This window comes from Macrobrachium nipponense, chromosome 1 (genome assembly GCF_015104395.2).
Source record: "Macrobrachium nipponense isolate FS-2020 chromosome 1, ASM1510439v2, whole genome shotgun sequence".
Taxonomy (NCBI): Eukaryota; Metazoa; Arthropoda; class Malacostraca; order Decapoda; family Palaemonidae; genus Macrobrachium; species Macrobrachium nipponense.
Genome location: NC_087200.1, coordinates 65541155 through 65554684, shown reverse-complemented (window position 1 = coordinate 65554684; position 13530 = coordinate 65541155). Strand labels below are relative to the sequence as shown.

General features: G+C 37.0%; 1 protein-coding gene and 1 non-coding gene across 3 annotated transcripts in view; one reads left to right on the top strand and one right to left on the bottom strand.

Annotated features, from left to right (window-relative positions):
• The window catches only part of LOC135219372 (protein eyes shut-like), a 325712-nt gene that overhangs the window by 155281 nt on the left and 156901 nt on the right, over positions 1-13530 (bottom strand). For both annotated transcript variants that reach the window (XM_064256088.1, XM_064256089.1), the window contains exons 3-4: positions 3326-3665; positions 2493-2574 (exon numbers count right to left, since the gene is read on the bottom strand). In XM_064256088.1, the coding sequence (XP_064112158.1) occupies positions 2493-2574; positions 3326-3665 (422 nt within the window). The remainder of the gene's footprint in view (positions 1-2492; positions 2575-3325; positions 3666-13530) is intronic.
• On the top strand, positions 9688-9760 carry Trnav-cac (transfer RNA valine (anticodon CAC)). The gene has a single exon. It is a non-coding gene; the product is annotated as a tRNA-Val (tRNA).

Sequence of the window (13530 nt, the reverse complement as noted above, 5' to 3'; positions counted from 1 at the left end):
CGGGGTTGGCCCTGGAAAGACCAATTTTCACTAGTTTCAAGAGGGGTTAGTCTTAGAAAGACCTTTTTTCTAGTTTCCAGAGGTTGGCCCTAGAAAGGCCACTGAGTCCTCATCTTATTCGCCTTTGCACAGAAAATATAGATTTTTTACGATTACTTGTCCAAATTCTTCTATAAAAGATGATGATGATGATGATGATGATGAATCATTATTATTATTATTATATTATTATTTAGTTAGCAGACTCTCTCTCAAGCATACTTTATTAAAAGTAATGGCTACTTCAGCAGCGTTACACTTGTAGAGATTCTTCTCTATTTTGCGAATAGCGGCTTTTTCCGTGCTACTTAAACAGGCTAGTAGAGCGCCTATAGAGGTCATTATCAAATACAGTGTCAAAATAGATTTATATATTTGAATTTTACAGATAAACTATGAAACCATAGTCATCAAAGTCATTAACGATTTTCTCTCTCTCGCTTTAAGAGAGAGAGAGAGAGAGAGAGAGAGAGAGAGAGAGAGAGAGAGAGAGAGAGAGAGAAAATCGTTAATGACTTTGATGACTATGGTATCATATTTTATTTGTAAAATTCAAATATACACATATATTTTGACACTGTATTTGATAATGACCTCTATAGGCGCTCTACTAGCCTGTTTAAGTAGCACGGAAAAAGCCGCTAGTTGCAAAATAGAGAATCTCTACAAGTGTATCGTTGCTGAAGTAGCCATTACTTTTAATAAAGTATTATTATTATTATTATTATTCAGAAGAAGTACTCTATTCATATGGAACAAGCCCACAGGGGACATGACTTAAAATTCATGGTTCCTGACATGATGCTCATAAGGAAGTAAGAGAGAGAGAGAGAGAGAGAGAGAGAGAGAGAGAGAGAGAGAGAGATGCTGTTTTGTTTCATGGAGATGGGGTGCAACGGAAACAAAAGCAATTTTTGACCTTGGCGTAGGTACTAAAAATGCATTTTGGTTCGCAACCGGAAGTTATCGGTTTCCTGTGGCGGGAGTGATGTGTTCCACACCCTTATTTTTCTTTCACTGCACCGGATATCGGCATAAACGGGAACTGGAACTGTCTGTTGTTGGGCGTTCGATTTTAAGCATGACTTTGTTCTTTTCTTTCCTGCTCAGGGAATTTGTAAATTAAAATTGAATTTACAGATGGGTAACAGAGAGAGAGAGAGAGAGAGAGAGAGAGAGAGGGAAAATTTATCTGAATGTGGAATTTAGGCCAAAGGCCAAGCACTGGTACCTATGAGGTCATTCAGCGCTGAAACAGAAATAGACAGTAAAAGGCCTGAAAGGTCTGACAGGAGGAGAATCTAGTATTTAGGATGAAAATCTAGTATTTGCACTGAGTCCATTGTAGGAGAGTTGGAAAGTAAGATGGAAGAAAGAATATGATAGGAGGTACAGTAAAAGAACGAAAAGTGGTTACAGCTATGTGCTGAAGGTATGCTGCAAAGAACCTTGAGTAATGCCTGAACTGACGGTACTACTCACCTACAGAGAGAGAGAGAGAGAGAGAGAGAGAGAGAGAGAGAGAGAGAGAGAGAGAGAGAGAGAGAGAGACGCAAATAGGAACAAGCACAGAAAGACTTTCCCTCTCGACTGTAACCTACTCTAGAATCGACAAATGTTTTTATTTTCATTCTTTAACACAATATTAAAACAATTCTCTTCTAAACTTATCTTTTATTAGTTCGACCCAAAATTAAATCAGTAATTGCGCTTGTTGCGAGTTTTTTTTCTCTAAAGAAGCGATGTCACACCCCTACAGGAAATCATAGGTAGCTACACAGGACTCAAGAGGCGAAAAAATATTCAAATTGAAAAATCTGCAGCATACTGAAACTCCAGACAGTTCGGATTTCATTGAGGAACATCATCCAAGGCTATTAGTCTCCTGATCTTTGGAATACTACAGGTTTCTTCAAGTAAAAATCGTTCCTAAAGATGACAGCTCTACCAAAGTTTAAAAAATAACCCTCTGAAAACTCGTGTGGACTCAGATCCGGATCAATCTTGAATCTAGAATGACAACCAGCAACAATGTTTCAAGATCTCTTCTGCAGATACACGAACAGACGAACTGATATGAATACACATAACATCCAACAACCAACTTCTTTGGGGTAATTGGTGCTGGGAAATGAATAGCAATTCTCTCAACCGAGAGCCCCTTTAATAATACTGAAAGGAAATAGGGGAAAGGAAATTTCCTTTTGGCTCTCTAAATAGAATCGGGAAGCTTTTGTTTAGTTGGTTGTGAAAGACTTCTGGATTTTCGAATGACCATGCAGTCGAATTAGGCGAATTATCTTCCAAGAATTCTACAACACTGCAAGAATGATAATGACTGTTTATTGGCCTCGTTATGAATGTTGTTGTTGATTTTACAACGATAACATTAATCATCAGCTACATTATTATAATTTTCGACCAAACAGAAATCGTAACATATAACTTCCTACCGTCAATTTTGAGAGCCTCCTGAGTCTTGAACAGTTGTCCGGTGACGTCATGCCAAGCCTCCAGAATCAACTTGAAGTTTATCTGAGGAAAGGAAATAAAGAAATGATTGGCTTATATCATTATCTACTTACGGATATCTAGGAACGTTTATATAGTTACTCTGTATATTATCAAATCTGTACCATTCAATCTTGTACAGCCACATTGTGAGTTTGAAATGGTTGACTACATAAGATTTATATTGTTAGCTTGAAATGCATGACTACTTAGATTTACGCGTACTCACGTAGGTATGTATACAAATATACATTCATACTGTATACTATACAGGAGACAAGAGCGTCTTATCTTTGACACACTTTTACACCAAACCCGTTACTACCACATCTGCAGATTTTAACATATTTCACTTTCACTATAAATTCTTCTCTGAACAAATTACCCTCTACATCTGCACCATACATTCTCTAACCCCACCACACAGCATCTCTGTCAAGACTGTCATATGTTCTTATACGTCATATATGCCTCAATTTTCTCGTTCTATCCTTGCTCAATTGTTACATGAAAAAAGAAAGTTCACTACATCCACGCACCATCTTTCTTGTCCAAATTTCCACTGCTCTACTTCTAAATTCATTCTTTTAACTGTCTTACTTTCTCAGCCAGAATCCCTGGCATGCATCATTCTAGCAATAATAATGTCCCTTTAATGATTCGCCGTGTTTCAATTACTTTTTCCTAAAGATCTATCATTATAAATATCTATTTTAGTACCAATAATTTAGTGAGTAAATAAAGTCCTTGATCACTTTCTGAAGGCTAAACTTACGGGCCAGGGCGTGGAGAAAGGAAAGGTAATCTCGAGCGCCCCTTCTTTGTTGATATCCAAAGAGCTGTTGGTCACCACCTCCGTCACCAGCAAGCCCAGCGTGCAAGGGACGTGAGGATTAATGCCTCTGCCCCTCGACCGCATAGCTCTCGTCCTCGTCCTCCTAGGGCCTCGGCCTCGAGTCTTGAGTTTCAGGGCACGAGGCGGAGGCACTACAAGCCCCGAAACCCTTCCTAGTTCTCTTGCAGCCAAGAGAGAAGACAGCGAAGACGTTTCGTTGGGAGATCTGAGATTTTCAGGAAAGATGACCAAGGGTCTGGGGCTGTGAGTAGCGCACACCCTGTGAAAAGGAGATTTTTATGTAACAAGTTTATCGAAACAACATGAACCAAGTGCTCAACATTGAAGAAATGACTTGGTTACCTGTTCTGGCTCATATTGCAGGGCATTACATGATAAAAATTTAACATGTTCTGAAATGTAGAAATACGATTGTATAATCGAAGTTGGGTAATTCATAAACACAATAATAGGTAAATAATATAGGCTCAGGGAGGGTAGCAATTTTCTGACATATCAATTGGTATTTATACAAATATTCGTGTTCTGGAAAATTTTTATCTATTTGGGTAACTATCCATCATTTCCACTTGAAATATCTCTCCTCTCTTCAGTGATCTTCGTTTCATATATGGTCTGTTATGAGTGAAACCTTCAGAGGGTCCTACTGACCCTTTTTGCCTTCGTTACCAAGAATATTTCAACAGAATGAAAAGTGACTGAATAATAAGAAATATTAATGTCACTCTTATCTGAAGCCATTTACATATCGGTACAACAGGAAAAATTAAAACGGAAAACTGTAGAAGCTTGAGGAATATTCTTACCAGAATACGGAGGTATTAATCCGGTAGTTATCCACCTTTGTCAAATTCCGGGATAACCTCATGTTAAATAAATATGGTAGAGGGCCACATAAGGGTATTGTTTATTAATATAATTTGTCGACACACTTTGATCCCAAGGGGCTAGTATTAAACACAGTGTCCCAAGGAGCTTCCGCCATGTTTAGACTAGCACCTCGGAGGTGACGTCTAGACAATAATGGCCAAAGTAGCACCATTTTTTAGATCAGCTAATATGATATGGGTTTACCCTGGACTTTGACAAAGGTGGATACATAGCGGGTCGCAAATTCTTGATATGTATACTGATATTGCACTAGCCCCGGTTTTTTTTCGCCATGCCCCCTCGGTTAGGTTAGGTTATGTTAGGTTGGGTCAAAGCATGAGTTAGCAGGTAATTTGGGTATGGGGAAACAATGAGATTATTTTCAAGAACACTCTATGGTTAGGCTTAAGATATGTCGTCCTGGTTTTTCAGGGAAGGTTCGGTACTCGGTTACACATCGGGAATACTCTACTGGATTAATACCAATTCCTAGGAGCAGAGGCAACGGTCGTTTTCTTAAAAAGTCCACTTCAACTTTTAAAGTAGAAGAAACACATACGTATTAGTATTGGAATTTAAATAGTATAAATGTCTTTGCGATGTATGAGAGGCATCCTATCCAGTAAAACCAGTGCATTATTTTCACTCAATAACTCAAGTTCTACCTGAATATATTCAATGATGGTTACAGGTTTTAAACTCTCAATGTCTTTGGTATGTACAAATATTTATCAACATGGTGACCAGGGTTGGGGTAATCATTTATACAATTCAAATCAATTCCAATTCAACGAAAATTGTGAATTTATCAAATCCAGCTTCAATTCCAAATCATTGTGGAAAATAAATGTTCAATTCCAATTCAATTCAATTCATGAGGGTTTCAATTGCAATTCAATTACAATTCCTCATATGACTGAGATTTCATGTGAGGGGCGAAACTTAAATTTTACTCACCTCGGGTAAGCTACTCACGTCTGTATCAAGTATCAACATTCGTCATCCACAAAATATTAAACAACTTTATAGTAAACATAAAGCTCACATTTAAAATCAACAAAAAATTCGCTTTTCAAATATTTGCCTTAGAACAATGTTAGCCCGTATTATATAGGCCTATCTTATCAACTCAGGTACTCCAAATTGTGTCTGTGGTAAAAATAAATGCTACAAAATCTCATTAGAAAATGGAAAATTTTTATAATTGCCCCTAATTCATAGTTTCTGTTCTTTATAGTCTAATTCTATCTCTCTAAAGATATATGTATTCATAACATGTCTTGTTCAAGAATGTGAGGTTGAATTCCTGTTATTTAGCAATAGTGAGATGGTGTGTAAAGGTCCACTTATAACACACAAGGTTTGTTATACATGAAGTGATTCAATACAGTTTTTGAATATACCTTCTCCATGATATCCTGAAGTCCCGTGAACCGTTATAAGTGATGCTGCGCGTATGCGCGACAGCGCAGGTCAACCGCCATAGACGTTACAAGTTGGCGTGGCTTGGGCAATTCAAAAGAGTGCCACACATCTCTAGATCCCTTCTTGATTGGCCCTTGTGTCTAAGGAGCCAGGATAACCAATCAGCTTCTTGCATAACGATGCCATGTGAAGGGGGCATTTGAAACAGGCCGCACCAGCGGTCATACCAGTTCGTTAGCGGGTCCCATACAGACAGACAGGGTCGAGACAAGTGCCTAACTGCCCAGTGCCGCAGTCCCGTTCCCGTTGGCCGCCACACCGAGACGTATATCGCCATGAGTGTCAATAACAGTCTAACCTGCCGTCCGGTTGTGCACTAGTATGGTTAACGTAATAATTACAGGCCACCTGTAAAGCTAAGAAGAATACACCTGTGTAGCTGAAGAAGACACCTGTGTTAAACGTTTCCTCGATTATTATTTGTGCATATCCTACATCGCATGCATGTAAACTTAACTCTCTCCTGTTTTTTCCTTCGTATCCCGAACCCACAAATGACCGAGATCAGGTCATACATATAAGGATGTATTGATCGATTCATATCAATTCGCAGCATTTCAGCATCAGTTCATATCAATTCACCGCATTTTAGCATTAATTCATGTCAATTCACCTCAATTTTTCGGCATCATCTTTCAATTCAATTCCAATTAATTTGGTATCAATTTCCAATCGATTCCACTTATTTCAATATCTCTTTTTTCAATTCCAAATCAATTCCGATTCATGCAATGTTAGCATAGCATCAATTCCAATTCAATTCATAATTGACCCCAACCCTGATCGTGACTTAGGTTTATTTGTTAACATTTTCATGATCACTGCTCGTTAATTGTCCTTTTCATGCTGGCATACCTACGGCCACTATAATCTGGATACAGACATTTCTTTTGCTTTAGCTCTATTTTACCCTTTTGATGCTCTGAAAACCTTTTGATTTTCCTAGGAATAGAATGGAATATAGAGTTTAGGCCAAACACCAAGCACTGGGATCTATGAGGTCATTCACACTGGAAAGGAAACTGAGATTAAGTAGGTTTGAAAAGGGTAACAGGAGAAAAACCTCGCAGTTCCACTATGAAATAATTGTTAGGAGAGGGTGGGTGGATAGCAAGAGGGAAAAAAGATAATATGAACGGAGGAACAGTAAAAGGAATGAAAGGAGTTGTAGGAATGGGCCGAAGGGGGACGCTGCAAAGAATTTTTAGTAATGCCTACAGTGCACTCCATGATGTACAATGACGGCACTAACCCCTAACGGAGTGATTTTCCTAGGGTACTTCATACAATGACCTCAGTCTTATTTTTGCGCTACCTCAATGCAAAGTAACCATGATGTTAACGACTGATTCAGGACAGATTTATTACAATTCCGAAAATTTCATTCAAGCGCTATTTTTATACGGATTCACCCATATTTCATAACCATCCCCTGCTAGATATTTAGGTTAATAATAATAGGTCAAGTCGCTGGAAAATACTAAAGTTTAAGAACCTTTTGATAAAATACACTCTATTGACCGAAACCAGATGTACGAACTTCGCGAAATAAACAAAACTCATGCAGGATTTCAACCGAAAATTCCGCATAGTGAAAATTGTTTGGTGTTCATTAATTACCACTTAGCAAATGCACAACTGCCTGTCAAAAGCAGAGCCATTAACCTTTGCCGAAGTGTCAGCGTGAGCCTGAGAAAATAATAGGGGTAGAGAGTTATTCGTATCAACGGCGTAAGCGTGACGTTTGAGACCGCACTATACCAAAGATCTTATTGCAGTTAAAAATAAACCTTTATTCGAGAAATGACTGTATCTTGTTAATCTGTACCATTTAAAGTGCGGAAAATTCATCTGCAACTAAATTGAGAAGCGAATAATTTACACTGTAATATTTCAAAGAATATATTGAGGCGTAAATAACAAATAACTGCAGATAAACCAACAGACAGATAAATATACAGTAGGGATAAATATGCTGTTCTATATAAACAATATTTCAGAAAAATAAAGCCAATTCAATGGTTCAAAGAACCTAAAAGTTGTACACCACGCTGCGAGAGAAACAGTTACCCGAGTCAGTTCCTAGTGACTAAAAATTAATTAAAATGCAACGAACGTGCACATCTCAAATGGCAGAAGACAACAACCGAATAAAACTAAGGATGAAATCGCTTATTCTATCCTATCAATTAAGAAAAGGAGGTCGCAGGTAAAAAAAAAAAAAAAAAAAACTCAAGTCTGCTAAATAAACTGCTGTGCTACTTGATGTATGTCAAATGGTATCTTCGCATCTTCCGTCACGATGTTTTGCGTGATGCTCAACACTAATTTTTAAAGAGTTACTAGCTGTCAAGATGAATGAGACGCCCCTTTTGACCTCTCCTAAGAAGAACGCTTGCATTTACCACTTGCTTCGCTCCCTTTGCTCTAAAACTGCGGACACCCGACTTCTTACCTGCGCTCTGGATGTTAATATTCCTAAGTTTGAGAAGGCTACAATGCTACGTCATTTCCATACACCATTAACTTAGTTTTACAAATGTCCGATGACACACACACACACACACACACATATATATATATATAGTATATGTATATATATATATATATATATATATATATATATATATATATATATATATAGATATATATATATGATGTGAAATGTTGATATAACTACTAATTCCTTACTTATTTGTAACTTTCTTCTCTTGTTTTTTCTCTGTTTCACACTTGGACAATCAGTTCTGTTTAAGTTTTATAATTTAATATACCTATGTATTTTTTCTCTCTGATGTTGTTTCCAACATTTGTTATATAAATAATCCTCATTTGGTCGAAGAAAATGTCAAGACAGATATACCTAAGTTGTAAAGAAAGGGATGAACTTATGGCTGTAAATGTAACTCAGACAAATGAGTTTAATGAGAAGGGAGTAAGACTAAGACGACAAATAAGGAGACAATGGATGAATTTTTTACTTGAGTAGATGAGGACTTTCTAGAAATTCCTGGAGCCACTGATACAGTTTGGTAAGACGGAATCAAGCGAGTATTGATAAAAAAATAAACTATAAGAGGAACAGGAAACTATTCCATAGGGAATGAATCTCTGAATAAAATATGCCAATAGAGAGGTGATGTATGAAGTGAATACAGTTCTGGGTCAACTGAATGGAATCCATATGGTATTTTCAAGATTTGTTGAATATGGAAGATAGAAGAGAGGCAACGCTGAATGATGTAAGCCTGGATAATTCAAATGGTTATTGTAAAGCTGAGAATGTTTGTGATACTGACTGCTGAGAACATGAGAAAGGAAATTAAGGTGAAAGAAGGGGGAGTTTATTATAGGGGTCATAGGAACACAAGAGATAACCAATTACCTCCTAGGCAAGGGAGAAAAAGACACAACAGAATGAAACAAAATACTAGAATATGTGAGGAAAGTTCAAAAAGGGATAATTAAGCATCATAAAATTATTTAAAAGAGGAAAAGGAATTAGAACGCTTGGTAGCAAGAGGAACGTTGATCACACATCTACGAACAGAATTTTTGCCATCTGGAACGACACGAGATTGCAAAACAGAAGAGGTCAAGGGAAACAGATATTATAAGACTAAACTACAAGCATATCAAAAGCAACAGATACAATATTTGCTCTTCATCTATCCGAAAAAGGACATTCTACCACAGTTTGTGGGACGAACAACGAAAAAGTCGAACGCAAGCTTTTTTCAGGCAAATTTAGTATGTTGGCCGATGCAACCTCTCCGAGACAAAATAAACAGCTTGGGAGCTCATGCAGAGTGAGGGGCCAAGGCTACTGAAGGCCTTTGAGGGCATTTTTGTAATAGGTACATCAGAGTGAATATAACCTAACCAGAATTATCTTTAGATAAGCAAACTCTAGCCTCTCTAAGAACGTTTCCGTAGTGTAGTGGTTATCACGTGCGCTTCACACGCGCAAGGTCCCCGGTTCGATCCCGGGCGGAAACAGTGGTTCCTTTTGGCTTATAACCACATACAGATCTTGCACAACTGACACTGAAGTCTTAATAAAATTGTTTATTTTAAACACATTGCAACTTTTATCCAGATTGTTTGCAGCCTTTAATAACACTGGTTTAAAACACTTTACAACCTTGAGCAACCCTGTTTAAAAGACACTACAGCCTTTGGCAACTCTGTTTAAAACACTCTACAGCCATTAGCAACACGGTTTAAAACACACTACAGCCTTTGGCAACACTGTTTAAAACACTCTACAGCCTTTAACAACACTGTTTAAAACATTCTACAGCCATTAGCAACACTATTTAAAACACACTACAGCCTTTAGCAACACTGTTTAAAACACTGTACAGCCTTTAACAGTACTTTAAAACACTACAGCATTTAGCAACACTGTTTAAAACACACTGCGGCCTTTAGCAACCCTGTTTAAAACACTCTGCAGTGCAGCCTTTAACAACACTGTTTAAAACACTCTGCAGCCTTTAGCAACACTGTTTAAAACAATCTACAGCCATTAGCAAACACGTTTAGAAAACAATCTACAGCCTTTAACAACACTGTTTAAAACACTCTGCAGCCTTTAGCAACACTGTTTAAAACAATCTACAGCCATTAGCAACACTGTTTAAAACACTCTGCAGCCTTTAGCAACACTGTTTAAAACAATCTACAGCCATTAGCAACACTGTTTTAAAACAAATCTACAGCCATTAGCAACACCTGTTTAAAACAATCTACAGCTTTAACAACACTGTTTAAAACAATCTACAGCCTTTAACAAACACTGTTTTCAAAACACACTGCAGCCTTTAGCAAACACTGTTTACAATCTACAGCCTTTAAACAACACTGTTTAAAACAAATCTACAGCCTTTTAACAACACTGTTTAAAACACACTGCAGCCTTTAGCAACACTGTTTTAAAACAATCTACAGCCTTTAAAACACACTGTTTAAAAACACACCTGCAGCCTTTAGCAACACTGTGTAAAACAATCTACAGCCTTTAACAACACTGTTTAAAACAATCTACAGCCTTTAACAACACTGTTTTTAAAACACCTGCAGACCTTTAACAACCACTGTTTAAAAACTACAGCCTTTACAACACTGTTTTTTAAAACAATCTACAGCCTTTAACAACATGTTTAAAACACACTGCAGCCTTTAGCCAACACTGTAAAACCAATCTACGCCTTTAACAACACTGTTTAAAACAATCTACAGCCTTTAAACAACACTGTTTAAAACACAGCGCCTTTAGCAACATGTTTAAAACCAATCCTTTACAGCCTTTAACAACACTGTTTAAAACAATTTCTTTAAAACAACTGCCTTTAACAAAACATCTACCAGCCTTTAACAACACTGTTTTTTAAAACACACTGCAAGCCTTTAGCAAAAAACACTGTTTAAAACAATCCTTTAACATGTTAAAACAACCTTTAGCCTTTAACAACACTGTTTAAAACAATCTAAAACAAGCCCTTTCACAACACTGTTTAAAAAACACACCTTTGCAGCCTTAGCAACACGGTTTTAAAACACTGCCTTTAAAACACACTGCAGCCTTTAGCAAAACCACTGTAGCACACTGTTTTTAAAAACAATCTACAGCCTTTAGCAACAATGTCAAAACATCTGTTTAAAACAGCCTTTAGCAACACTGTTTTAAAACAATCTGGAGCGCAGCCTTTAAGCAACACTTGTTTAAAACGATGGTTTACATCTACAGCCATTTATCAAAACATGTTTACACCTCTACAGCCTTTAGCAACACTGTTTAAAACACACTGCAGCCTTTAGCAACACTGTTTAAAAACAACCTTTACAAGCCACCTTTAGCAACACTGTTTAAAACAATCTCAGCCATTAGCAACACTGTTTAAAACAATCTACAGCCTTTAACCAACACTTGTTTAAAACACACTCAGCCTTAGCAACACTGTTTTAAAAACAATCTACAGCCATTAGCAACACTGTTTAAAACAATCTACAGCCTTTAGCAACACTGTTTAAAAACAATCTACAGCCAAATTATCAACACTGTTTTAAAACAATCTACAGCCTTTAACAACCCTTTTTAAAACACACTGCGCCTTTAGCAACACTGTTTAAAAACAATCTACGCCATTTAACAACACTGTTTTAAAACATCTACAGCCTTTAGTTTCAACACTGTTTAAAAAAACATCTTTTAACAGGCCATAGCAACACTGTTTAAAACAATCGACAGCCTTTAACAACACTGTTTAAACAATCTACAGCCTTTAACAACACTGTTTAAAACCCACTGCAGCCTTTAGCAACACTGTTTAAAACAACACTCGGCCTTTACAAAACACTGTTTTAAAACAATCTACTGCCTTTAACCAACAAAACTGTTTTAAAACATCTACAGCCTTAGCAACACTTGTTTAACATCTACAGCCTTTAACAAAACAACTGTTTAAAACCCACTGCGCCTTTAGCACACTGTTTAACAATCTACAGCCTTTAGCAACACCTTGTTTAAAACAATCTAACAGCCTTTACACACTGTTTTAAAACCCTTTACCGCATTTACAAAAAAAACACACTTGTAAAACAAAAGATTTTCACTCCTTTAACAACACTGTTTTAAAACACACATGCAGCCTTTCAGCAACACTGTTTAAAACAATCTACAGCCATTAGACACAACACTGTTTATTTAAAACAATCTACAGCCTTTGCACACTGTTACATCTACAAAAGCCATTTAGCAACACTGTTTAAAACAATCTACAGCCTTTACAACACTGTTTACACCACACACTGCAGCCTTTAGCAAAACACTGTTTACAAAACACTCAGCCTTTAGCAAAACACTGTTTAACATCTACAGCCTTTAGCACACCTGTTTTACAATCTGACAGCTGAAAACAACACCTGTTTAAAAACACGACTGCAGCTTTAAAACACACTGTTTTACAAAAAACAAACTGCGCAAGCCTTTAGCACACTTTGTGATAGAAACACACCTTTGCAGCCTTACAGAAACACTGTTTTAAAAACAATTTCTACAGCCGCTTTTTATAGCAACACTGTTTACATTTCTACAGCCTTAACAAACACTGTTTAAAACAACACTGCACGCCTTTAGCACACTTTGTTTAAAACATCTTTACAGCCTTTAGAAAAACACTGTTTACAAAACAATCTAAAGCCTTTAACAACACTGTTTTAAAACACACTGCAGCCTTTAGCAGCACTGTTTAAAACACCCTGCAGCCTTTAGCAACCACTGTTTAAAAACACACTGCAGCCTTTAGCAACACTGTTTTAAAAACACTACAGCCTTTAAACAAACACATTTTAATAAAACACCTGCAGCCTTTAGCAACACTGTTTTAAAACACCTGCCAGCCTTTAGCAACACTGTTTAAAACATACAGCCTTTAGCAACACATTTAAAACACTGTTTTTAAAACACTACAGCCTTTAGCACACTGTTTAAAAACACTGCAGCCTTAACAACACGTTTTAAAACATCAACAGCCTTTAGCAACACTGTTTAAAACATCTACAGCCTTTAGCAACACTGTTTAAAAAAAACAAATCTAAAAACAGCCTAGCACCACTGTTTAAAACAATCTACAGCCTTTAGCAACACTGTTTAAAAACAAAAACAACTGCAGCCTTTAGCAACAGCAATAAGCAACACTGTTAAAAACATCTACAGCCTTTAGCAAACACTGTTTAAAACATCTACAGCCTTAGCAACACTGTTT